This window comes from Saccostrea echinata, unplaced genomic scaffold, assembly GCF_033153115.1.
Source record: "Saccostrea echinata isolate AGI-Se365-2 ecotype Australia unplaced genomic scaffold, CSIRO_AGI_Sech_v1 ptg000062l, whole genome shotgun sequence".
NCBI classification, from domain to species: domain Eukaryota; kingdom Metazoa; phylum Mollusca; class Bivalvia; order Ostreida; family Ostreidae; genus Saccostrea; species Saccostrea echinata.
Window position 1 is genome coordinate 7,469,562 of NW_026889811.1, and position 26,366 is coordinate 7,495,927.

General features: G+C 32.6%; 2 protein-coding genes across 2 annotated transcripts in view; both read right to left on the minus strand.

Annotated features, from left to right (window-relative positions):
• Positions 1-7,866, minus strand: part of LOC133175348 (uncharacterized) — a 31,352-nt gene extending 23,486 nt beyond the window's left edge. Inside the window, exons 1-2 of the mRNA XM_061310441.1 lie at positions 7,815-7,866; positions 3,674-3,991 (exon numbers count right to left, since the gene is read on the minus strand). Of these exons, the coding sequence (XP_061166425.1) occupies positions 3,674-3,991; positions 7,815-7,866 (370 nt within the window). The remainder of the gene's footprint in view (positions 1-3,673; positions 3,992-7,814) is intronic.
• A 5,547-nt stretch (positions 7,867-13,413) lies between these two features.
• LOC133175349 (uncharacterized) overlaps positions 13,414-26,366 on the minus strand; it is a 44,150-nt gene continuing 31,197 nt past the window's right edge. The window contains exon 2 of the mRNA XM_061310443.1: positions 13,414-13,907. Within this exon, the coding sequence (XP_061166427.1) occupies positions 13,414-13,907 (494 nt within the window). The remainder of the gene's footprint in view (positions 13,908-26,366) is intronic.

Here is a 26,366-nt window from a genome sequence, read left to right on the forward strand (position 1 = left end):
TGTATTGATGAAGTATCACTTCAGACAAAAACTGTTAACTGTTTAATGTATGCAGATGACATTGTTATTTTATCATCATCAGCTCAAGGTATACAAGCAAGACTTTCTAAACTTGAAAAGTATTGCTCTGATTGGTGTTTAAAGGTAAACATTCAAAAAACTAAAGTCGTGATCTTTAATAAAGCTGGTCGTAATTTCACGCAAAAATTAATGTTTCAAAATAATAGGATAGACTGTGTATCTAGGTACAAATATCTTGGAGTTCACTTAACTGCATCTGGAAGTTTTCATGTAGCAAGATCAGAGCTTTATAAAAAGGCGTTAAAAGCATATTATAAATTGAGAAATGATTTTATTAATTTGAATCCTGGGATTAAAACGAGTATACATGTATTTGACTCTACTATTAAACCAATTCTTTTGTATAATGCAGAGGTGTGGGGTGCAAGTAATCTCAATACTAAATGATTCCTAAAATGCCAAAAGTTAGAAGTTGAAGACTGTTTCAGAAATCTACTTTGTGAAAGAATACACCTTAAATTCTGTAAATATATTCTTGGTGTTCATAAGAAAAGTACAAATTTTGCAGTATTGTCTGAATTGGGAAGGTTCCCCCTGCATTATGATATTGTCAAATTGTTAATCAAAAGTTGGTATAGATTTGAAAATTTGTCCACAGAATATTTCCTTTACTTAAAGATGCATATAAATGTAGTAAAAATCTTTTTGTACATGGAAAGAACCCATGGTTCGCATTTGTACAGAAATTAAGAAATATACTGAATATCAAAGATGAAGTAATTTGTTATGGGAAGCATAAATTTAAGTCACTCTGTCATAAAACCATATTAGATTATTATGTAAAAAATTGGTATACAAGTCAACAAAGTTATACTGATGGTAAATTAAGCACATATGTAAAACTCAAACAAAATTGGGGTTGTGAGAATTATTTATCAGTAGTTAAAAATTTTCATCACAGAAAATCTCTATGTAAATTAAGAATTTCTTGTCACAGATTGCAAATTGAAGTGGGAAGATTTACCAACATCCCTCGAGAAGATCGATTATGCAATAGATGTAACTCTAACAGTGTAGATGATGAAACTCATTTTCTCATAACATGTAAAAAATATGATCATCAAAGAAAAGAAATTTTTCAATCAATAAAAAGTAAATTTCCAAATTTCTCGGCATTAGATGATGAACAAAAACTTTTTTGGTTACTCAGTACTGAAGACAAAGAAACTCTTAATTCTATGGGCAAATTCATAAATGATAACATGTTGTAGTAGCCATACAGTTTTATATATAGTATTCCCTTTAACTGAAATAATACAATATCATTGTTGAAATGAGCAGTGTCATTTACAAATTGTTGTACTATCCATTGGCATATCTTTTCTTTATTATTGTAATAATTTCATACTTGTCTGTTATGGGCTCTAAATTAGAAAATAAATGATCTGTTCTGTTCTGTATTGCTGAATTCCCCCCGAACTAAATCTAGCGCCCTCTCTGTGTACCCCCATAAATCTTATGTTGTTGAAAAAATAAAAAGAATGATTTGAATACTTTGTTGGATTTGTTATGCAAGTGTGTGCATTGTTTGTTCACAACTATCACTGACTTATAAATGCAGATTGAGAATCTGTCATTTAGAAGATGTGAGAACAAATAGTTAGTGCATCACTTCTAATTATGCTTTGATAAAATGACCAAGAAATTAGAAGTGTTTTGCTTAATTTTTAATAAAGTAAGCAGTCATTAAAATCTACTCATTGTAACAACTTTGTCTTGTTTAATTTTTGCACTTGCTCTCATTAAACATTTTTTTACAATGGGTTCCGATCGGTAACGTATCATTTTACAGCATTTTTTTGTACTGTGCTATAATTGAAAAATGATGTATAGCCATGGGAATTTCCTAAATGTTATAAGATTCAGCAGTTGTAAACAACGGATTCTTAAGGGACATGTATATCTTAATATTTGTGCAATTTATTAGCATGATCTCTTTGATGTTTCATGTCCAAACTCTTTGTTTGCTAATAATTAGACCTTCTGAGTTGAGGGTTTAAGAAAGCTAATGTTAACGTAAACTTCTCATCACTGGCCAATTCATCAAACTGGTCAAAGTTCACATTAATCATGTTAATGTAAGATAAAAACATAGATCTAAGCATATTGGATAACCAAAGGTAAAATTCTCCCCTATTCATCTATTATGATTGTCTACTCCAACTGGTTATGTTATCGATACGGGAATAGCTGAGTGTAAATGCAAATATCACACTTGTTTTAATGTCGAAACAAAATCAGGTCATAGAAGACGTGTGCTTTATGGAATGATTCATGGGTTCAGGCCCTTACCATCCACATCTATAAATTCCGTATTTTAGTTTCAGTTTTTTTATTTAATAATTTCGTTTTCTTTATTTAATAATTTCGTTTTCTTTATTCAATAATTTCGTTTGCTTTTTATTTAATAATTTCGTTTTCTTTATTTAAAAATTTCGTTTTCTTTATTTAATAATTTCGTTTTTGTTTATTTATTTTTGGTTTGCACTATTGGGCTTCCGTAGATAACTAATTATATAATTTAAGGAGTACTTAACCCTATTTCTAAATTATAAAGTTGTTGTCCCTTTCATATAGCTTAAGACCGCACGGTGAGTCTAAGTTGATCAGACACTGAAAATACACTATACGGGTGACAGAGAAACGGCTGTTTACATGATTATAATTAACACTCACCCTCTACCAAAATTTTAAAATTCATGGCCCCCTGATCAATGGTTCAGACCCTAGGGTTGGGCTAGGTTGGTCATTTATTGCATTGCATTACATCATTGAATATCTTTTTAAATATCATAGATATCTACAAGACAAATTGTTTGCATTGTTATAATTATCTGTAGGCCTGTAATAAAATTATAAAATAATTTATGTCTCCGATGTCTATGGGTCAGGCTACAGCGTGTGGCTCAGTTGGATGTACCGGTATATGGGAAATTTATTAACTTACCTTCAGAACTTGTATGGGACAAACTGTATGGATATAACAATGATTATACAGTCCTCAGAACAGTAAAAAAAAATGTTGTCACATGGGGCCAGAGTTCCATTTCCAGGTTTGGCTAAAGTGGTGAAACCAGAGGTACTCATAATATACTAAGGTTACCATCAAGGCCCATGGGCCTCTTTTTTAAGTCTTATGGTCAGTTACCAACAACAAATTTACTATTTCTAATTTCAAAATAACTAGGAGATACTAAACTTTTTTTCTGTACACCATATATAGCTCTAAAAAAGTTAAGATGCTTAATTGCAGATTTTTACATATTTAAAAACATAAAGGAGTGAAGAGACCAGTCTTTGCATATATTTACATCATGTATTTGCTTTGGATTAGATTGACAACATTTTTTCACTCACTTGTCTTTTTCCTTATCTTATGAAATATTTGCAAAAATTGTGATTCATGACATTTGCGAAAAAATTTTGAATTTATATTGATATTCACTGAAAACTAAACCTTGATTGTTCTGTTATTTTTAATGCACAGGTCTGGAATGGTCTTTATATTACGACCAAATTATATATTATGTTTAATTTCAAAATACAAAGAAACAAAATAAAAGTAAAGAAAAAAAAAAACAAGTTTACAAACCTAGATATACAGCTTTCCCATCATCATCTCCACGATACCTGTTTGGCAAGAAAATAAGCACACCACTTGCATTGTAGAAATAAACAACCCCGCCATATTCCTCATTTTTGTCATCATCTCGTGGTGAGGAACCGAAAGCGTTAAAGATGAACGATTCTCCATCATCTTCGACTTTTACTTCAACTATTACTTTGACAGGTCTGGTTGTTGTTTTAAAACCATCCAGAAAAGGGACGTAGAATTCACACTTATTGTCATCTTGAGCTTCTACGGTGATCCATTCACTGGTAAATGTTGGTTCATAAAGAGTTATTCCTTCTGCAATTTCGATTGATAAACATGAACATTATTTCATTTATAATTCGGTAATCAGAGGCAGATATGTTGGTTCATAAAGAGTTATTCCTTTTGGCAATTTCAATTAATAAAATATAAGCTTGAACATTATTTCATTTATTATTCGGAAATCAGAGATTGTTTTACTAACAACTACCCAGATTCGCCTGTAAGTTTTAAATAAAAATAAAAAAAGAGAAACTAGGAAAGTATAATTGCTATTCATTTAAGGTTCATCACCCTTCTGCTCACTCATGTTTTTTTTTTCCTTACCAATCATGATTTTCCAAAAGAAATATCATTTATAACTAAAATGCACATAATTTCAACATACTTTGCCGGGCAATTTTTTTAAGAATGGCCTACATGAATTAACTTGACAATTTTATAAAGAAATAATAGTAATTTATCCCAATGAGAGTTATACCTCTTATCAGAGGGTCAATGCACCTGAAAATTTTTTCCTAATTACGGCACCTTTATTATGGCGTACTAGTATCTTTGATGAGAACGTATATGATATCGTTGTCAACTTCGTGAATTAAAAAAAGCAAACAAACGATATTTAAAATATATGAAACACTTAATTCTATGAACCTTTTTTTTTTCAAATACCTACCACTGTATAACACAAATCCAATATGAAAGAAAGCATGCAAAAATTGTGCATTTGTCATTTTTCTTTATCCGATGTGTGAAAGTGAATTGTCCAATATTTACTGCTCGGTAATTGACTTTGTCAGGTGACTTCTCTTTGAATGATCGATGAGAAGTAAAATTGTAGGATGAAGTCGATGATTCCTTTATGATAAATATTGCTGACACATAATCAATAAAGAGGAAGTGCTCTGAGAAGAATATGATTTTTTTTCTCGAAAAACAATTCGCCAATTTTCTTATCTATATATAGCTGATGATATCGAAAACAACTAAATATGACAATTCAAATTGAGACGTTCTCCTATGTGTTTATTATAGTTCATATCTTTCATCTACTAGTTTTTAACTTACTACGAGGAATGCTTCCAGATTTTATTTTCTTCATGGTTCATAGTTATTGATATAAAAGGATCGACAGCTAAGATTTGATAATGTCATTAGAGAAGATTAACAGCTTCTAAGAATAACGAATTCGGTTTTGCGTCTGTATATAATATGGATAAGATTTGATATTGTCATTACAGAAGATTAACAGCCTCCAAGAATAACGAACTCGGTTTTGCATTTGTATATGAAATTAAATAAAATATTTAAGGACTCAAAAAGATCACACCGCACCCAAATCAATAAGAACGCGAAAACGGGGTCCAAAATTCTCTGAATTTCCTATTTTTAAAATTTTTTCTCGTGATGAATCTGTTTTTTTTTTTTTAATTTTGCAGTTTTCAGGATAATTTGAAGCTTTCAATCGGCTAAAAATTCATGTACCTTTCAATCGGCTAAAAATCCATGTAGCTTTCCATCGGCTAAAAATACATGTAGTTTTGTAGTTTGAAAACTGCATCCATATTTAGCCGATTGAAAGCTACATGGATTTTTAGCACATTTACAAAAAAGATCCCTTACTGCTCAATGGCCCCGAGTGCCGAGTATAGGTCAAAATTTGCAGCTCTCCACCTGCAACTCGTGGCTTCTCCATATGAGTGAAAAATTCTCGAGAGGGACGTTAAACTACACACAAACAAACAAACAATCGGCTAAAAATCCATGTACTTTTCAATCGGCTAAAAATCCATGTAGTTTTCAATCGGCTAAAAATCCTTGTAGGTTTCAATCGGCTAAAATGATAAAATTCTAGTCTTCTATGATGGGCACCCAGGCGGTGATTCAGTTATATAATATAATATGAATGTCAATTTATCAAGTACATATGTATTTCATGGTACCTCATACGGAAGACGCTTTGTTTTCTGTGAAAGACCTCAATCAGGACAAGAACTGGAATGAATTAAAATGTTCATCCAAATGGAATTTTCTGTTTGGATGACATCATTGAATTTATCTTGAAGAATGGATGCTTTAACTGGAAATTAGAATGGGCATTTTCGTCAAAATACTCCAGTTAAAAGCACTCTTATTTAGACGCCACCACTTGCCGGTGGAGGGCTGCAAATTTAGACCTGTACTCGGCACTTATCGCCTTTGAGCAGAGAGGGATCTTTTTCGTGCAGCACCAACTTCGACACGGGATCTCGGTTTATACGTACTCTTCCGAAGGACCGTTCTCCACGTCCCGCAGTGGTATTCGAACCCGCGACGCAAGATCAATTCCTTACTCTAGAACAAACGCTCTACCACTGCGTCACTCGGCCGACTATTATAAATAAATGAAAGAATGGAATTTAAGATGTTCTATAAGTTATACAGGTATTTCTAACTCTGTCCATATAAGCGTAATTTTTTTTTTATAAATATACATACTTTAAAGCTATTTTGAAATTACTAGGACTGCATCTTTTTACCAATTTGATAAAAATCAGATCCTTTCATCCACTCAGATAGATCGCAACTCAAGAGAAGCGATCTATGCGAGCGGATCAAAGGATCAGATTTTAATTAGATCGTCTTCATCAGAACATGCGCTTTTTTCATATAGGTAAGCACATCGCTACAAAATTCTTACCATGTCGTGACTATTGACTTGTATAAAAAGAAATTATTATAAAATGGTATTTAACTTGACCCAATAAATTTAAATTCAACTATATATCTCTAATCTTTTTATGTTATAAACTATATTAAGTTTATAGTATCAAATCTTTTTTTTTTATTCTAATTAAAAATGCATGTAAACAACATAAAAAACACGTAAACATGTAAAACTGATTCCACTTGGTATAAATCGAATATGTACCTTTTGAAATGGCTTTTAATGGCTTTTCCATCAGTATTTCAGATTTTTTATCACCTCCAATTTAGTGAAAATGGCAGGATGGATGGTTCGCACGTTGTCTTTTAACTTTCTAATAAGGTTCTCTAATATATTTCTAAAACACTTCATCCATTTTGACAAAATGTTCAGCTCCTCCCTTCATATTTAGCCCAATAATCTGGCATAATCTTCGACAGAAATCATAATAGAAATGAAGTTCTGTTGCGAATTGAAAGATCGGATCTCTCTGTATTTTGGACCTTTTAAAATGATTGCTTTTAAGTCTTCATTTCAACTGTATTAACATCACCGGTGATGACGGGTCCAGAGGGGCTATAGTTGAAAGAAGAAAAAGAGCAAGAGCATTTAAAAGGATTTTGTTTTAGCTGTTCATTATCTAGACACTGTAAGATTTGTTTATGAAATGTATGAAGATAGCAAACAGTATTCAAGCTCAGAAGTCCATTAAACAATACAAATTTTGGAGCACAGCAAACTCGATCTCCGAAACATCAGAGGTGGGATCAGGTGCCATGGAGGAGTGAGCATCCCCTGCAGACCGGTCACACCCGCCGTATGCTCCTTGTCATGATCAGGAAATATAACGAAAAAATACGTTATAAATGAAAAACTTAGAAGCAACAATTTGAGAATATCTGCGGGAAGTGCAGGGTGTAGACTTCAACTTGAAAAATAGTGGAATGCAAGACTGAACTTTTTATGATTAAGAATGTTACACAGCATCTATTCCTTTGTTGGCAAATTTAAGTTTAAGGAACCGACGGATTGAGTCTGAATCATCTTCCAACACACGTGATAGATAGATATTGAAAGACATCAGTCATCTTGAAAAGTTGTAAAATGAAACGTAAAGACGATGAAAAGTAATAATGATCAAAAGTCCAATTATTGTTCAGGGATCTCTGAAAATACTAGAGGTTAGATACTGTGCCATGGAGGAGTAAGCATCTCCTGTCAAACCCATCGTGAACCCCTTGTCTTGATCGGGTAGAGAAAATTCATTTTGATAAAAAAAAAAAAGCCTAACAATGCGTATTAAATACATCAGTCAACATTCAATCTAACTACTGAATTTCAAACAAGGCAAACAAGATCATTGTATCGAGCATAGAATTTGCGAAATGTTGACTTTGGACGAAATTATTGATACATTTGTAACCTCAATGTACTTGTAAGTAACCTGCCTCCGTTGAGTATTGTTAATTAACACATTGAATTGCCGACGGATTTTTCCGTTATTTACCGATCATGACAATGAGCACACGGCGACAGAGGATGCTCACTTCTCCATGGCACCTGATCCCACCTCTGATGTTTGGAGGTCCGTGTTTGCTCTGCTCCCGAATTGTTTTAATGGACTTTGAGCTTGAATAATGTTCGTTATCTCCATATTTCATTACTTCTGAATCATTGTAGACTACGGAAGGCCGAAGGATAGATGCTTCGCATTTTGTCGCTCAACCTTTTAATACGAAATTTCACTATCCATCTTACACTTTTTATCCATTTTGAAAAAGTTTCAATGTATCCTCTTCATCTTTGACAGCATTCATAGTATTCATGTAATTTTGTCGCCGGTTGAAAGATCGGGGTTCAATAAATTGTAGATCCCTTGAATGTGTGAGTTTAGGTCTCATCGTGAACTATATTCACATCACCAATAATGCAGTACCCAGCAGAACTAAAGTTGAAAGGAGAAATAGAACATAAAACCTTATTTTTAAACATCATAATACAATTATAACAGATTAGAATTTTTCATATAAGTTTGGATACTTTGAATATTTAAATTCAAAACATTTTTTTCATAACAATGTTCGGCAGTTGCAAGCTTAAATGTGCAAGGTGACTGACTGGTTATTCTTTCTGAGCAACTTTTAGAGAAGAGGTTAGTAAACAAAATGCGTTGTTAACAGATACAGGTTTAATTTGTAAGATTTCAGTGGCAATTCTAATTAACATTAGTTATTTGATTTTTATCCTAACAATTTTTCTCCATAAATGCATTGAAAGTTATTTTTTGAAAGAAGCGATTGTTCAGTTGCTAACAATCAATAAAATGTAACATCTATATTCAAGTTTCTTTGTTTTGTTTTGGGTGTTTATCATTACTGAATACCAGTGTGTATGAATAATAAATATTGAAATCGGTCGTTTCCTTGATATCCTTGGCAGATAAAATAAGTTTCTAAAAATAATAAGAAAGCATTTTCCCGTATCTTTAGATAATTAATGCCACTCCGTCCATTTCAATAAATATTTTGTACATTATATTAGAATACAACTCATAGGATTTTCAATAGATGTCATTCTTGTCTCTGTTAAAGATGCTTTTAGCTAATGTTAAACGTATCAGTCCAAGTCTTTTGAACTGACTTGCAATAAAAACAAATGTTGAATCCATAATGGATGTCTTACTAAGCTATCTCATTGGCTAAATGAGATCTGAGTTAAAGTCAACAACTTCGAATTTTAACTTTAATATCTCTAATATTAATTGAAAAGTCCACAAGCAAAAAGCAACCAATAAGTTTTTAAGTTTAATGCGTTAAGTGTTTATATCCGACTATCAAATAATTAAGGGCAAGTGCGATAATTTTGCTAGTTTGTTAAACTGAAGAAAAGTTTGAAATTATATTTTTAGACAAGACTCATTATGTCTTGAAGCAATACTAGTATATTAAACAAAAAATTGCAATCTTGGTCAAAGGAAATGCAGTATTTTACTTCAACTTTGCACATAGACTAAAATCCAACGTTTAATTCTTCGAAAAAAATCTTTAAACGCAACTTTGTTCGTTGAATTAAAACTGTGTCGGAAATGCATAATTTACTTTAAGCATTATTTCATTTCTCTTTGCCATAAATCACAAAGAAGAGTTATTAAAACTTGCATCTTGCTATTAATAATCATTTTAAAGTGATATGTATAATTTACTTCCAGTTATCATTTCAAAAGATGTTTTTCTGACATGTTTTTCAAAATTTTACTTGTGATCTCGCATTACATCACGATTTGTGTTTTATTGACACAGAAAATATAAGAAAATATAATGAAAATATGAATAATTTATATATCCACCGTACCTGTGATGTTAATCGGTAGTCTGTTCTCCATCATCTCTAAAGAATGGAGAAGTGATCCTTTATCTTTAGCTTTGGGAGTAGAAAGGAATTTAGTCAAAATACAAATCTTCCAAAGCAAATTTAAATGTTTTGTAATTATACTTATTTAAAAAAGAATTTTGTGTAACATGGACTCATTACATAACTCATCACTTATGTTCAAAGTGGTGCATTTGTCAATTTTCTGTCACTTTATTCTTTTTCAAGCATAGAATCTTTTATCTTACAATTATCGTGTACAAGATTCTCAGTATCGTAGTTACTTCCAATAATTATTCGCACTTACAGAACACTTTGGGCTACTCGAATTATGTACTTTGATGTGTTGAAAGAATGAAAGAATAAAATTTTGAAAAACCCCGTTTTACAAGCGTGTCTGTCTGCACTGCCGAACATTCATAACCTTGGGGGGGGGGGGGCACCAATCTTTTATCTGCAAGGCCTCCTATACTGCTTAATAAAAATAATCAAACTTTCAGAGAATCTTTATTACTGTTCACCTAATTTTGTTTCATTTTTCCGAGTCGCTCGCGTGGTGCAGTGGTTAGAGCGTCTGCTCTACAGTCGCGGAGTAAGGAGTTGATCACACGTCGTGGGTTTGAATCCCACTGCGGGACGTGGGGACCGATAGTGGAGACTAGTACACCACTAGCCCTCCACCGGCAAGTGGTGGCGTCTCCATATGAGTGAAAAATTCTCGGGAGGGACGTTAAACAACAAACAAACAGGCAATCAATCAATCATTTTTCGATCAAGCAGGTATATATAGTTTCCCGTAGCAAAATTTGGACACTGCCATTCTTTCTATAACAATAGAGGTATCCATCTCTCAACCGCGACTCTTCCTGTGAAATTTAATAAGACTTTTGCAGAATCTTAATTACCTAGTGCCACTGTCCCCTTTTATTTAATGTTTCGATCGAAGAAATATTTGAGGTTAATTTTCCATAGCAAAGCATGTACATTGCAGTTCTTTCTATAAGACTGGGAATACCCATCTCTTATCCGCACATCTCAAATACCACTGAATAAAATTTAATGAGACTTTCAAAGAACTCTGTCACATAGTGCCATCGTGCATCTTCCATTTTATGTTCTGATCGCATATATATTTGGGGTTTCCCAAAGCAAAAAATGGACTTTGTCATTGTACTCATATTGGAACGGAGGATATCATTTTGCTAGCTAAATGCTCACAGTTAGTACCAGTCTAGTCTGTTTTAGTTTGAAGCAATTATTAACACGGCAGTGAAAGCTCTCACTTTACACCGATGGAAGGCTGCGAATTTAGACATGTACTCACCACTTTTGTCTTTTGAGCAGTCAGTGATAAAACATATTTTACATGAATACAAAATTAGAGAGACTCAACTAAATGTAGCATGATTTTTCATAATTTTCATAAATTAATTAAAGAATACTATAGACTTGAGTAATCCTCAACTAAAAATAAAAATACTCATTTCATCCGGCATTAGGCATCAATGAAATATTAATATAGTGAAAATTGCATTAATCAATTCATCTTCATTTATTAGATTATTAGGCATAGTCTGAAAATTAATTTTTAGGCATACATTTCTTTATTTCCAGAACATAGTTCAAATATATGTCAAGTCATAATGAAACATTCCTCAATGCTTCCCAATCAAGATTTACTGCAGGAGCTTGGGTACAATCTTTACTATGCTGTCAATAACAACATTGTATTTTAATGTTGATAAAGATGGATAATTTGTTAAAACCTACGAGCATGGTACACAAATGTATAGGTATAAATAAAGATGTATTTATTCGAAATGGAAACAAGTGATTATTATCAGGGGAATATTCATTTCTTTCAGAACGGTTTAGTACTCTGTTTCCTTTTTAACCTAAAAACTCGATGAAACTGCACTGTTGATATCGTTGGCGTATTGACATATATGGTTATCATTACACTGTAAACACTTGATCTACCCCATTGGAAACTTCAAATGTACCTCGAATCGTAAGATTTATATGTTTTCAAATACAAGAACTACCACCAATACATTAGGAATGAAATGTGAAATAACGAACAATGATCATTCTAAAAAGTCCATTTAAATAACACGAATTATGTGTAAAGCCAACACAGACCTCTGAAAACAGGAGTGGGATCAGGTGCTATGGAGGAATAAACATCCCCTGTCGACCGGTCACACCGCCGTGTGTTCTTTTCACGATCGGGCAAACGGAGACAATTGAATTTACACACACAACTAACATTATGTATAAGTAATTAGATCCAACAGCTGATTCGTTGACAATCAGTTCAGTAGATGAGAAAGACAATTGTGGATCTAGGGGCAATAGATATTCTGGAGTGGTGATGGTATCTGTTTCCTGTATGTATAGATTATCACTGTGTCAATTAAAAGATTACTATAATAAGAGCTGGGGTTTTTAATCTTCATTGACAAGTATGGCTTACCAAATGGTCGTATTGCTGTTCTGTATAAAAAGAAAAAGATAACCAAACTCATGTATTTGGTAATGAGAAGCATCTATTATTTTGCTACTTGGTTATATAAACAGAGTCTACATGAAGTCTTATTCCGACATCGTAAAAAAGAAAATCACTTTTACAAAAGATTTAATATATTTAGAGATTAAATTTGGATTGATTTTCCAATGGATTCGGAAACTTGAAAATAATATATTCCTTTCTTCTCTTTTAATGATTTTCCCCTTTGATATTCAAGATTATGATGTAGATACTTTTTTATGATAATTATCCTTTATATTTTTTCCCAAGTTCTTTGGTCTTCTGTCGGGAAGAGTACGCAAGAGACTTGTAAGCATTCAATCAAAGTTAAAAAGAATCTCATTAATATTTAACACGATTTATTTATATAACCTAAGTAGTTTCACATAGGATAAAACAATCTACTTTAAAGTGAGATAATTAATATTGATAGGCTTTTGCCAACGTTAATTTAAAAGCAGATAATTGACACTTCTTCAGTTGAACATTTTCATAACTTTTCTTGATTTCATTAGATACGTACATGTAGCAGTGTTTACATCGCCTATTGAAACAACATATGAAGCTTTTATTTTCTATACAAAAATTAGAGATTTTTTTCTGTTTTCTAATTAAAGGTACACGTATCTAGTTTTGATTTTTGAAATTAACAATAAGTTGGAGTAAAAACCTCACAGTTCTCAGTGTGTTCAGTAAATTGTTGATTCATTGAGAATCAACATGCTCAATAAATAAGTTTAAGGTTATGGTGAGTGAAGTTTCTGACACACTGAAAGGTATTGACAAATGACCGATTCTAAAAATATTTGCGTCGTTTCTTAGTTTGATATGAACGACCTCTGGAAAACTCATGAAATTGTAGAGGGCAATCACAATTCATTCCTTAATCAGGTTTAGTACATTAACTCCTATTCTTTTCAACTCAGCCAACAGCAATGGGGAATCCAAAGCGACAATTCCTCCCAGGACTAAGACAATGATAATAACTCCAATATAACCAAAGGTTTTGGCGGATGGTCTTGGACCGTCTGCTGATATTCTCTTCCGGATAGTAGACGACAAGGTGGATTTCTTCACTCTCATCCTATTTTTGATTTCTGCAATTATTGCGTCCAGCTCTTCAGTAGAGTTTATAGTGGATGTATATCTAATGATACAACCATTCGGACACGTACAGTTTTGTGGTGAGTGTGAAGAAGTTGAATGTGTCATAGTGGCAGTTGATAGAGTTGATGTTGATTCTTTTGCTGTTGAGGTTGAAGAAGCTGCCTCTGTAATGGTGGCAGTGGATTGAGTTGAAGTGGACTTCATGGATGTTGAAGTCATTGTAGACGTTGATTGTGATTCCGTAGTGGAAGTTGGGGTGTTGACTTGGAAAAAAACGCAAAGAAAATGTTGACCCTTAAGTTCTTTGTCATAAAAATTCTGAGGTTAATTGCATTAATTTGTTTCCTTCAAACAAAATACATTGCATTGCCGAAGGAGGCAAAAGAACGCTTGTAAATCTATATTAAGAAAAGCTCACTTTACCTGAATAAATAAAATGAAAAGGATTGTACCAAAATAAATGAATACGTTATAATGATACTCAGTTTTTTTTCCTTTTGATATTTTTTTTTTTACACATTATAGACTAGATAAACTTAGTTTTTATAAAATACAGTGCATACAGCTGAAGAAACTTTAAAAAAAAGATTTGATGTACACATCAGTCGCCTACAGCATTTAAACAATTGTGGGATTTTTTTAATCCTTTCAGGAAGTAGAAATAGGGTCATTTAAATCAGACTAGCATTGAAAGCTATATATTGATTTGCTTCTACTTAGAAAAGATTTTATAAATTTATTCATATATGTAGTGCTCGGTTCTGAGGTGTAATCCCTTAATTTTTTTTTTTTTCCTGCATGAGTGAATTACTTGATACTGAATTGGAAGATAATAAAAACCCTAAATTTATCTTTTCTTGGAAATAAAACAATTTTATTAACAACAAAATAAAATACTATCCATAGAAAAAAATGAAATGTCTAATTTTTAGAAGAAGATGGTAACAAAAACGGATTTATGGTTGAAAATTTCAATTATAATCAAGAGTATTGATGGTAATGATAAGACCAGTAAAACGTGATTAATGTAATATGTGAAAGATCATGTAATAAAATTTTTGTCCATTTATCATTAATTACTGGTACATGTACGTAATGTCACATTCTTTTATTCGGAATCTTATTGATTGTCAATTTAAGGGGTATTCGTATTCCTCCGCTTCACATAATTTGTTAACGATAAAAAAACATCATTACTTGATGGTAAGAAACACAGTGAAGTTAAACTCAAATAAAATAATATTCATTTAAATCTATGTCAAAACTTTAAAGAAATCACGTTGAGAATTCGAACACACCTAGATTTGGGATATTGCTGCAAAGATAAAAGTAGTATGAGTCACAGGTCCCTACAAACAAGCAGCTCAAATATTGATAAACACAATGCCAATTTGCATTATTGATATTTTTGGCGTAGAAATTTTCGTATTGTTGAGCCTGTGCAGATAGAGTTGTAAGTTTGTAGGATGACGTCGTATCCACGTCATATCCGATGTATACATATGACGACTGTCGCCTGTTAGACAGATATAATATTTATATTCATATTCAATTAATCATCTTTGAGTACAAGTGTCCATACCTTTATCTAAACTCCCCCTATTTATATAGACTGAGCAAAGAATTTAAGCAGGTATTTCCTCTTTAAAATGAGGCATAAGAATGATAAAAATTGCTTGTCCAGAATGAAAGCAAAGGTATAGCCTTAGACCTAAAGCAAATTTGCTTTAGGTCTATGGTATAGCTCAAATAATATTGATCTTTTTTACGTTGCAACCAACTAGAAATACAAAAAGCTTCATGATATTATTTCCTCTTTGGATATTTTTTCTGGCCTGGAAAATTTAATTTATAATCAAAAGAAACTTACATTCATTATAATTGTTAACACGGAGAAAACACGGAGAAAAATGACCCAAAGGCCAAAATTTCTACGAAAACGTGGGTCATTTTTCTACGTAGAATATTGACCAGGGGGGGTCAAATTTCTACATAGAAAAATTATCCCCAGTCAATATTCTACGAGGGTCAATTTTCGTCGTTACACCGGCTATGGCGGGCAGTCAACAAGATATGTTACGACAAAATCCGTTGCTTATGGAGCAACAAAATAAAATCATTGAATCTTTTCTTGATAGGAAAAGATCGGCTGGGTCTGAGAACGAAATGTATGTGCCCAAGAAACGTAAAGATGTCTCCCAGATTCCAGTTAATGATTCCACTTTCACAAAACTGACGACAGACAAATCGTTATTGGACTCGCTCATAAATAAACTATCGCAAGAATATTAAGGAGATAACGATGACAACAGTGATATTGACACTGTTTGAAGGTTGTGAGAAGAGCGGGCCGAAGATAAATGATGATCAAGCGAAACATATGATAGAGAATTTCAATGCACGAGTTAATGACGAAAAAGCAAAAGTGTTACCAAAAATCTATGATCGCCTTGCAATTGTGAACATTGATGTTAAAAAAAAAACACACAACAAGTGTATGGCATTCCTTGAAAAAAAAGGACGCCAAACTTCAGAGAGTTCAGAATTTTCAACTGAAGGCCATGTTTTCAACTTTACGTCTGTTTGAAAACGTTTCGTTGCATCTACATCTAAAAAAGGTTTGACACACATATATTTATGTACATGTACTCTGCATTGCTTAAACTTAGCAAAAATCACATTTCAATTAATGCAGGTAGCATTCACTGACATTTTCCCATAGAAGAAGATATTTAATCAATCAAGACTTGATGCCTTGCTATAAACAGTTATGTAACGATTCAAATGAAGTTACAAAAAACTTGTTGGGAGACAGTCTGGAGACCAAATTGAAGGAAATGGAGATGTCCACAAAATTGAGCACTTAACTCAAAGACAAACCAAAGACTGTTTCGTCTTATGAACAAAAAAATCACATAGTCATCCCTACTTGAATCATTGATTTTTTTTTTTTTTTTTTTTTTTTTTTTTTTTTGAGATTCTTATAGAATGGGATCTGTTATCATTTCTGATATTTACCAATGGTGCTTACAAGTTCGCCTAGAGTTTTAGCCAAGTTACTAAAGCCAGTTTTCTCCAAATTACATCAATTTGACTTCAATAGAGTCATTTATATAGATGATACATGTTTACAGGGAGATCACATGCCCACCACACCCTCCCATTGGAAATTTCTTTCTGAGAGAAATGGAATGATTGTTGGTTTCACCAAGACTGAATCACGTGATTGCCTACGTCACATATCATGTGATTCCTCAGCATTAAGTTGATTTGGTTGAACTACAATCTAACTTCATCTTAAAAGTAATATTCGTTTATTTATGAATTTTGACATATGTATGTCGCTTAATGGACTGCAGTGAGGAATCTTTATCGTGTCAACGTGATCCGTGACTCACTACTTGTACCGGAGTCGACTGCTTGGCGCAGGGGTTAGAGCGTCTGCTCTACAGTCGCGGAGTAAGGAGCTGATCCTTACGTCACGGGTTCGAATCCACTGCGGGACGTGGATTGGTCAATCGGATGAGATCGTATAAGCCAAGGTCCCGTGTCGCAGTAGGTGTTTGCTCGAAAAAGATCCCTCACTGCCCAATGGCCCTGAGTGCCGAGTATAGGTAAAAATTTGCAGCCCTCCACCGGCAAGTACGTGGTGGCGTCTCCAAATATAACATTTTTGAAAAGTAGGTTAAACTTCAAGGTCAATGTCACAGAGTCAAAAGTCATGATATATTTAGAAAGGTCTTATCACAGGTAATATATATGTATAATATGAATGCCCTATCTTTTCTCTTTCAAAATGATCAATTTAAAATAATGTTTAATTTTTTTAAAAGTAGGTCAAACTTCAAGGTCAAGGTCATGGGTTCAAAAATCATAGTATGTTTAGAAAGTTCTTGTAGGTAATGTACATGTGAAATATGAAAGCCCTATCTCTTATTATTCAAAAGTTATGACCAAGGTTAAATTTATTGTGACAGACAAACGGACTGACAAACGGACAGACTGACAGACAATTGAGATTTAATGTCCCCTAGGTCCCTTTCGTGAAAATGGATGGCAATAATACCCTTGCTGTTCATGAGAAGAAGATTTATGATGGAAAAAATCCCCTGCATTTTTCTATGTAAATCATTGGATCCCCATATGTGGCCCCAACCTACCCCAGTGGGTCATAATTTGAACAAATTTGAATCTACACTAAGTCTATGGAAAGAAAGTTTCAACTTTTTGGGCCCAGTCAGTGGTTCTTGATAAGACTTTTTTTAAATGATACCACCAAATTTTCACTAATTCTTGATTATCCCCCCTTGAAAGAGGGTGTGACCCTTCACTTGAACAAACTTGAATCCTCTTTACCCGAAGATGCTTTGTGGCAGGGTTGGTTCTAGTGAAGAAGACAAAAATGTGAAAAGTTTACAGGCGGAGAGATGGATGACAAACAAAATGTGATCAGAAAACCAGAAAAACTCAAGTGAGCTAAAAACTTATGATCACAAGTACTTGGAAAGAGTTACAGTATTTGAAAAGCAGGGGTTTTTTTTCATGCATTGTTTTCAGAAGCTGAAAAGGTTTAACTTGTATCCACGTTGAAAAAACTTCACATTTCAGAAAACAGTATGATTAAAAATAGTTAATCAAGGTGCTTTGAGTAGCAAAATAAGCTAAACTGGTATAGCTCATTCAACCACAGAGCTTAGTCAATTATAAAATGCACAACCTTTTCAACTCTTAATCATTCTTAAAATATTTATATCATCATTTCTGATTGAAGGGAGAACTAGAGATATTGGCCCAGAAGTATATCCGTTGACTAATAAACATCTACATGTATATTGTGTTTTTTAAGTCATTAATGTTTGTTTGTTGTTAAATGTCCCTCTCGGGAATTTTCACTCATATGGAGACCCAACACTTAAAAATAATGAAGACGTACAAGTCGGATTTGAGGTTAACATTCATTTTAGGAGTTTTCAGCAATTAAGACATAAAGAGATAACTCCTTCTCCTTGTCCCTACCCCTTCCCAGACCCCTGTTTGTTCATGTATGCAAACTAATACTTTGTTTTGACATAAAAAAATGTGAATATATACAAATAGTTTAATGGTCCATCTCTTTGAATGATTTTCATTCCTAATTCTAGGAGGGTACATGGGTTGACCCAAATTCATGAATGAAATGTCAAGTAATCTTATCATTGATGCACTTTTATTTAATTTGATGTAGTCATATTGTGAACATTTCCAGTTCATTAAGAGAGTGGGGATGACCTCCAGGGGTTCATAACCTTAAACCTTAGATGTACATAACATAATAACACAAGAAACAAAATTATGTATAGTCAAATGGAAAAGTTTTCTACTATTTAGGAGTCACATGATCATTTGTCATTTCAGGGACAGGGAGAGGCTAGGGAGATTGGAACCCCCCCCCCTCCCCCCTGGAATTTGCAGAGTTATTTAAATAGGACTATATACTGATTTACAGAAGCAAATACAAAATGACTTTGAATGCCCTCCCCCTTTGAAAACATGGACCCCACCACCATTGTTTCTATTTTGTTTGTTTGTTTTTTGCTCCTCAGGAAATTCTGGGCTGGACTTTTTTTGACTGAGGTGTGGAACACCCCCCCCCCCCGAACAAAATTCCTGGATCTGTGCCTGTAACTGAATGTAATGTCGACAACAGGAGATAACTCTTCAGAATGTGAAATTCGTCTATTGTGGCATCCACTCTCTACCATCGGCTCATACATTCAGTGTCTGAGAGAGAAACGAACAACAACTCTGCATAGGAGATTGCCGATGATCTTTGATCCTTTTTAAACTTTAACCTAACCATTTGCATTTCGGTTTATTTTACCCCAATCTATACTTAAACTTGTACTTACCGACTGTCATAGGTCCTGTCAACTTCATGAAATATAATCCAATTAAAACACAAAATGAATTAACTTCCACTGATATATGCATGTAACACTGCACCATGTGCAATCTAAAAATGATAATGGTAAAACTAGTACTAGTACTGGTAGGGTGACGCAAGCCCAGTGTGATGTAGAAATTTTCAAAAAGGTGTTCACATACATGTACAGTACAAGAACAAATTTTTAATCATCAGAACAAACGATGTTTTAACATAACTTTGCCATCTAGGCCTATTTCCAAAAACAGGCAAATTGTGTGTGTGTGTTGGGGGTGGGGTGACAAAATTGATTGGGTATGGCTTTTCAAGGAGGTTTTTGCCTAATCAAATACTAAAAAAAGTTTGCACATTTTGATGAATTCATTAAAAACGCTTTGTACTAAAATAATATTATTTGTTGTTGAGGAAATAAATTTAAAAAGTTCTAATTATGGGCCAAAAATTTATATCCCCCCTTTTATCAAAACCTAATTTACATCATTAATTAAATTCTGTTATTTCAGACTGGTAATGAATTAAGAATATGAAATGCGTATATAAGATGTTCATGGGTCACATGGTCACCTGAGCATTTTATGCTCGATTTGACGAATACATGTACTGTGTAAATTATAGAATTATTTGGACTTTTTCCTTGGTAAGCCCAATATGAAGGAGTGTGCATTTAGAGGCAAACACCTTAGTGCGGGTATTACTGTCTCATGACAGCATCTAGTTGAAAACTGATTTTCAATGGAGATATATCTATAAAAAATTTCTTTGTCTACTTACCTAAATATGAAACTATTCCAACGAACAATATAGCTGGCATAAGAAAATCATTAGTCCTTTCCACCTTACAATCTCTATTTCATCAAAGCGGGCTTGCCTTAGTGGACTGCACATAAAGTCTTATCGTCTCTAGTCTGTTAATTGTGTTGTAAATAAATAATGAAGATTAAGGATTTTGAAAATGCTTTGTCTGTTCTTTTACGATAAACAATAAGATTAATAGTGCTTGGGTGATATATCTTAAGTAGAATTTGAATTCTATCAAATTGCCAATTTTATTTTATATAAATTTTAAATACAGCGAGATCAGATCTTTCAATTGGTGACAGAACTTCATTTCTATAATGAATTTCCCCAGATGTTGGACGATCTATGAAGTCAGTGAAGTGATATGAAGTGAACTACAAACTATTTTTCAGAATGAATTAAAAAAAAGTGTGCGATTCAATTTTTAGATTTATTTCTCTATGAACAAAATAATTTATACATTCAGTGATTATAATTTAATTTTAGTGACAAACATGCTACTTTTCATGTACACACTCATAATTTACTAAGATTTTAATTACGTAAATTATAACACAAATCCTGGACACAATCATTGATCATCACCTTACCAAGGAAAGGAAACCTACAGTTATGTAATAACTATCGTACCATCAGTTTAATAAGCCACCCACGTAAGGTGATGCTGAGGATCCTATTAAATAGGCTGAAACCTGTAGTAGAAACAACCATCATTGCTGAAGAACAGGCATGCTTTAGAACAGGAAGAAGTACCATCGAACAGATTTTTAATCTACGAATAATCCGCGGGAAATACTTGCAATACCAGCAAGACCTTTATCATTGATTTCAAGAAAGCCTTCAACAGAGTGTGGCATGCTGCCTCATAGACCACCGTGAGGAAATACAACATCAATGACAACCTGGTCAGCGTGTTCGAATAGCTATACAACAAGGCCACAAGTGCAGTTCTTTTGAATAACAGCATTGACATATCTTTTATGATTTTGGATAAAAATTATAAAATGATATAGAATCTGTTGTCGTTTTAAATTCTTTAATGTCTTTTTATTCAGTAGATATAGGCCTAATGCTAAACTGTTTTTAAACCTATATTTAAAGACGTACAACACACTGGGGGAGATAATTCTTGCGATTCAATAAAACGTTTAACATAACGTTAAATTTGACGTTAATTACGAAGCGTCAATATGACGAGCGATACGATTCCGATGTAATTAATGTAAAAAAAAAAATAGAATAGAGGTTTTTATTGTGGTTTCTTTAGGAATACCAAATCCTATCCTTGATCATTTGTGCAATTGCAATAACCCCCCCCCCCCTCCATAAAAAAGACAGCTAGGTTCCTTAAACTTCTTTAATTTAATTAATTAATTCTTTAATATTGTATTTATGATATACACAAATGCATTTCTTTATTCTAAAAGTGTTAATGCTACCATACATTGCTTTTTCTCGTTACAATCGACCGCATAACATTGAGAATAAATATTACCAGTATGTCTAAATTTTATTATATTACGAAAAAAAACATTTTCTTGCTTTTCTTTGAAAAAAAATATGAAAAAGAGTAACCGTTTTCAGAAGGTCACGATCAAAGAGAAACAACTCTAAAAATGTAGAAGGTGTTTGTCTTTCCTCCCCTTAGTTGAGTTATTCCTCCTGTTTTCCGAAGAATTATGGGGGGTTTTCCTCACATTTACAGTGTGTTCCAAGGAACACAAGAACTGATAGCCAAAGTTTATACAAATTAAAGTAAGTATCAATAGTGAAAAATTATTTACTGAAATTAATACCACGGTTGCATCCCATTGAGAAAATCTTTTACTGTAAACAGTTTCAGTTCGCATTTCCTCGAATAAAAACAAAACGATTTATACCAATGTAGATTATACCATTGTAGATGATTCAGGCACGTGAATAATTTTAATATTGGTAAATAATTTACAATTTGGTACAATTGAAGTTAATATGGACGACTACATCATTTCCATTTTATTTATTGAAACAACAGAAGGATACAATATCCCGGGGTGGGTGGGGGGGGGGGCACCCCTCTCGTTTGAAAACAGAAATAATATAAAAAATATATGTACATATATTCTATTTTCATCACAAGAGAGTTGTACATACACCACTCTTGGTTAAAAATAATATTCAATGAAAGTAGAAGTCATTTAAAGGTTTGAAACTGCACCTGTGTGCATGAACTCCAAACCTGACATGGGTCATAAAATCCTTAGAAAAATATTTTCAAAATATAAATATAAAAAAAATAACATTTAGAATAACAAAAAAATATTAGTAGTCAATATTTAATCTGTATACACGAATGAAGGATATTACTTTAAGAGTTCAATATGCCAATTATATAAATTATGCAGATGTAACCAATGTTTTTTTTTTTTCAAGCTCTAATGTCCTGCATTGCAGATAAGAATGGAGGGGGGGGGGGGCTTAAAATTTCAGAAATTGCTTGAATTCATCTTCATTTAAATGCAGATGTAAAGTTTTATATTTGTGATAAATATAATGTACATTACATTTTTTAAGTAAAAGATATTTTCCAGCTAGGAATTTTTATTTGTATTTGTAGAATCATAGCATTGCTTTCGTCCTAAGTCTGAAAGACGCTGTGAGAAACGTAACTTACGGAAAGAGGGGGAGGGGAGATTTTCCGCTATAAATTCAAAACGCGTCGTTTAAAAAATTTTCAAAAAATTATAAGAACATTTTGATCACCAGTAACAAGAAGTAATTATTTTTTTTCAAAATTAAACGACAGATTTTTTCATTAAAAAATATTTCATTTGAAAATCACGCATTTTTCAATGCAAAAATGAACCATAGTTTTTCAGTTTAAATTCTTCAAAATCCTTTTTCTTGAAGTGTACCTCTACAAAATCACTTTGTTTGTGTGTTTAATAGTTAAACGAACGATTCAGCAAATTTTGACAGCTAGGCTAACCTTAAATATTTTAAAATAAGGGATTTTATAGTTACTTGTTTGAATTTTTTTTGTACTCGTGATCAGCCAAAGGGGGTTAACTTTAGGAACCTGCTGTCCAAATTCGGCTCGAACGATTTTGACCAAAATGTACATACACATAGTAGATATTGTCATGTATAAGATATACAAAAATAGCGAAAAATAAACGACAGGAAATTTTTGGGGTAGGTGTGTTGTACATCCTTAAGTTAATTTTAACTAGTGTGGACACTTATGAATGTAGAAAAATGACTAATTCGTGTGATTTTCAGTTAATCCAAATGAATTGTTGAATTCTAATTTGATTAAGTGTTTTGTTTAATCAGGTATACACAAAATGCCGAACAGAAAGCGCCCAAGTTCTGCAGTTCTGCTGAAAACAACAGAATACAAAGTTCCGCTTGTGTTGTCCTACAGTGATATCATCCAAGTTTCTAGGGTGAAATTCAAACATCTCTATCGATCTGCTACATTAATGACTTTATATAATCGTATTGTGTTATATTGATAAAGTATTGTTTGCCTAAAATTATTGTATTAAGAATATCTGTGATAGAAAGGTAATGCCACTTTTTTTTTAAACTAAGAAAAGGCCCTGTGCAATGTTATTTATTACAATCCCTCTTACTGCTTTCGTTACCAAATCAATATATGATCATATTCTTACGTATAAAAAACTTCAGATATTTTATCAATAATTTGATATCATATAATGCTCGTTCAGAAAAGTGCAAATTAATTCGGTTTCTCTTTTACACACAACAAGTAATCATGGGCATAAATTAGAATTATAAGCTTAAATATCTTTGTTTTTGTTTTTGTTTTGTTTGTTTGTTTTTTTTTTTTTTTTTTTTTTTTTTTTTTTGTTTGTTTTGTTTTGTTGTTTTTTTTATTTTGCTTGTTTGTTTGTTTTTTTTTTGTTTTTTTTTTGTTTTTTTTTTGTTTTTCTTTTCATTTTTAATATATAATTTTCATCTCTTTCAAAACTTATAAATACTGTATATACTATTTTGAATTTTTTAGTAGGATCAAACATTGTATAAAAGGATGAAGAATATCAAGATACTTAAACTTTTGAAGAAACTAAAAGTCAAATTGCTGATATGTAATGAAGTGAATGGAAATGGCCGATGGCATTTCAATGAACAGCTCGACTGCGCTTATTCTTAATAGTAAAATTGGCAATGGTATTGTAATATGAACAATTTGACTACGTATATTCTGCAAAGCCCTATTGCCGGTAGCATTGTAATTGCAGTGAATAATTTGACAGAACTTTTTCTGCAAGGCCAAATTGCCGATAGCATTGCAACGAACAATTTGACTGAACTTGTTCTGCAAATCCAAATTCAAGTAGCATTATAATTAAAAATTTGACTGAAGCCAAATTGTCGATAGTATTGCAATGAACAATTTGAATGAACTTATTCTTCAAAGCCGAATTGCCGATGACATTGCAGTTTACAATTTTACTGCATTTATGCTGCAAAGTCAACCGATGGCATTGCAATGAACAGTTTGACTGCGTATATTCTGCAACGTTAAATTGGTAATAACATTGCAATGAGCCTTTTTACTGCGCTTCTGCACAGTGAAACTGCTTTTTACACCGCAATGCATATTTTGTCTGTGCTTATTCTGCAAGACGTACTTAATAGGTAAAATTTTACATGTATATAAGAAAGCGAAGAACATAAGTTCCAACAACTAAAGTGCATGATGAGGAAAACATTACATAATTTCCAAACCAAATGCCATTATAGTCCTCAGATATGAAAAAAGAACATTTTTTGGAGGGCTGTGATTTGTTTTTTTTGTTTGTTTGTTTGTTTGTTTTGTTTTGTTTTGTTTTGTTTTGTTTTTTTTTTGTTTTTTTTGTTTATTTTTTTTTTTCATTTTATTGTCGACGTTCACAATTTTAATTCGTTTAGATTAGCTTTAATTAAGTATACATTTTAACTGTTAATTGTCTATAATACAATTCTGCAAAGTTAAATTGGCAATGATATTGCAATGAACAATTTGACCACTCATTCTGCAAAGTAAAATGACCAATGACAGGGCAGTGAGTAATTTGACTGCACTTATTCTGAAAAGCCAAATTGCCAATGTCATTGCAATGAACAGTTTTACCTCAGTGATATAAATATAAGTTTGCAAAGTTATATTGGCAATGGCACCGCAAAGTACAGTTTGACTGCGCCAATTCTGTAAGGAGATATTGCCGATGACATTGCAATGGACAATTTGTGCTTATTCTGCATAGCCAAATTGCTGATGCATTGCAATAAACAATTTTTCTGTGCTTACTAGTATTCTGCAAAGAAAAAAAATTGCCGATGGCATTTCAATGACATATCAGACTGAACTTATTTCTCAGAGCTATTTCTGATGAACAATTTGACTGCGCTTCTTCTGCAAAGCGAAATTCCTGATGACACTGCAATGGACAGTTTGAATGCACTTTTTTGCAAAACATACAACCTTGGTCAAATTTTCTTTACAAAAGTGCAGAACTCAAATTTCAACAATGAAAGCAAAATAACAAAGTTGACTTTGTTCAAAATTTTTTTTTTTTGCAACTCCCAATTGCATGAAGAAAAAATAATTACAAAAATTACAAACTCCTAGTAAATGACTTTATTTTCTTCAGATAAGAAAATCAATGCAAGAAGAAGTTTCGAGGGATTTTTTTTTAAGTTTTATTTTCAAGTTTATAATTTTGATGCGTTTGGATAAACATTTAAATTACTATTAGTATCATGACTTTTAATTGTTTATCAAAAACAAGCATTCTGAGAGTATTGCATTAGCAATACTAGTCCCCTACCGGCAAGTGTAATCTGGTTCCCGTTAAAAATTGAAAATGTCATAATTCTGTCAAAAATCAATGAATCGGAACGAAATGCAAACTTTTTTTTCTAATGAAAAGTCACTCCTTGTTTGCAGATAGTGCAATGAATAAGAGGCCCACGGGCCACAACGCTCACTTGCGCAAAGTTGTCCCTGCTG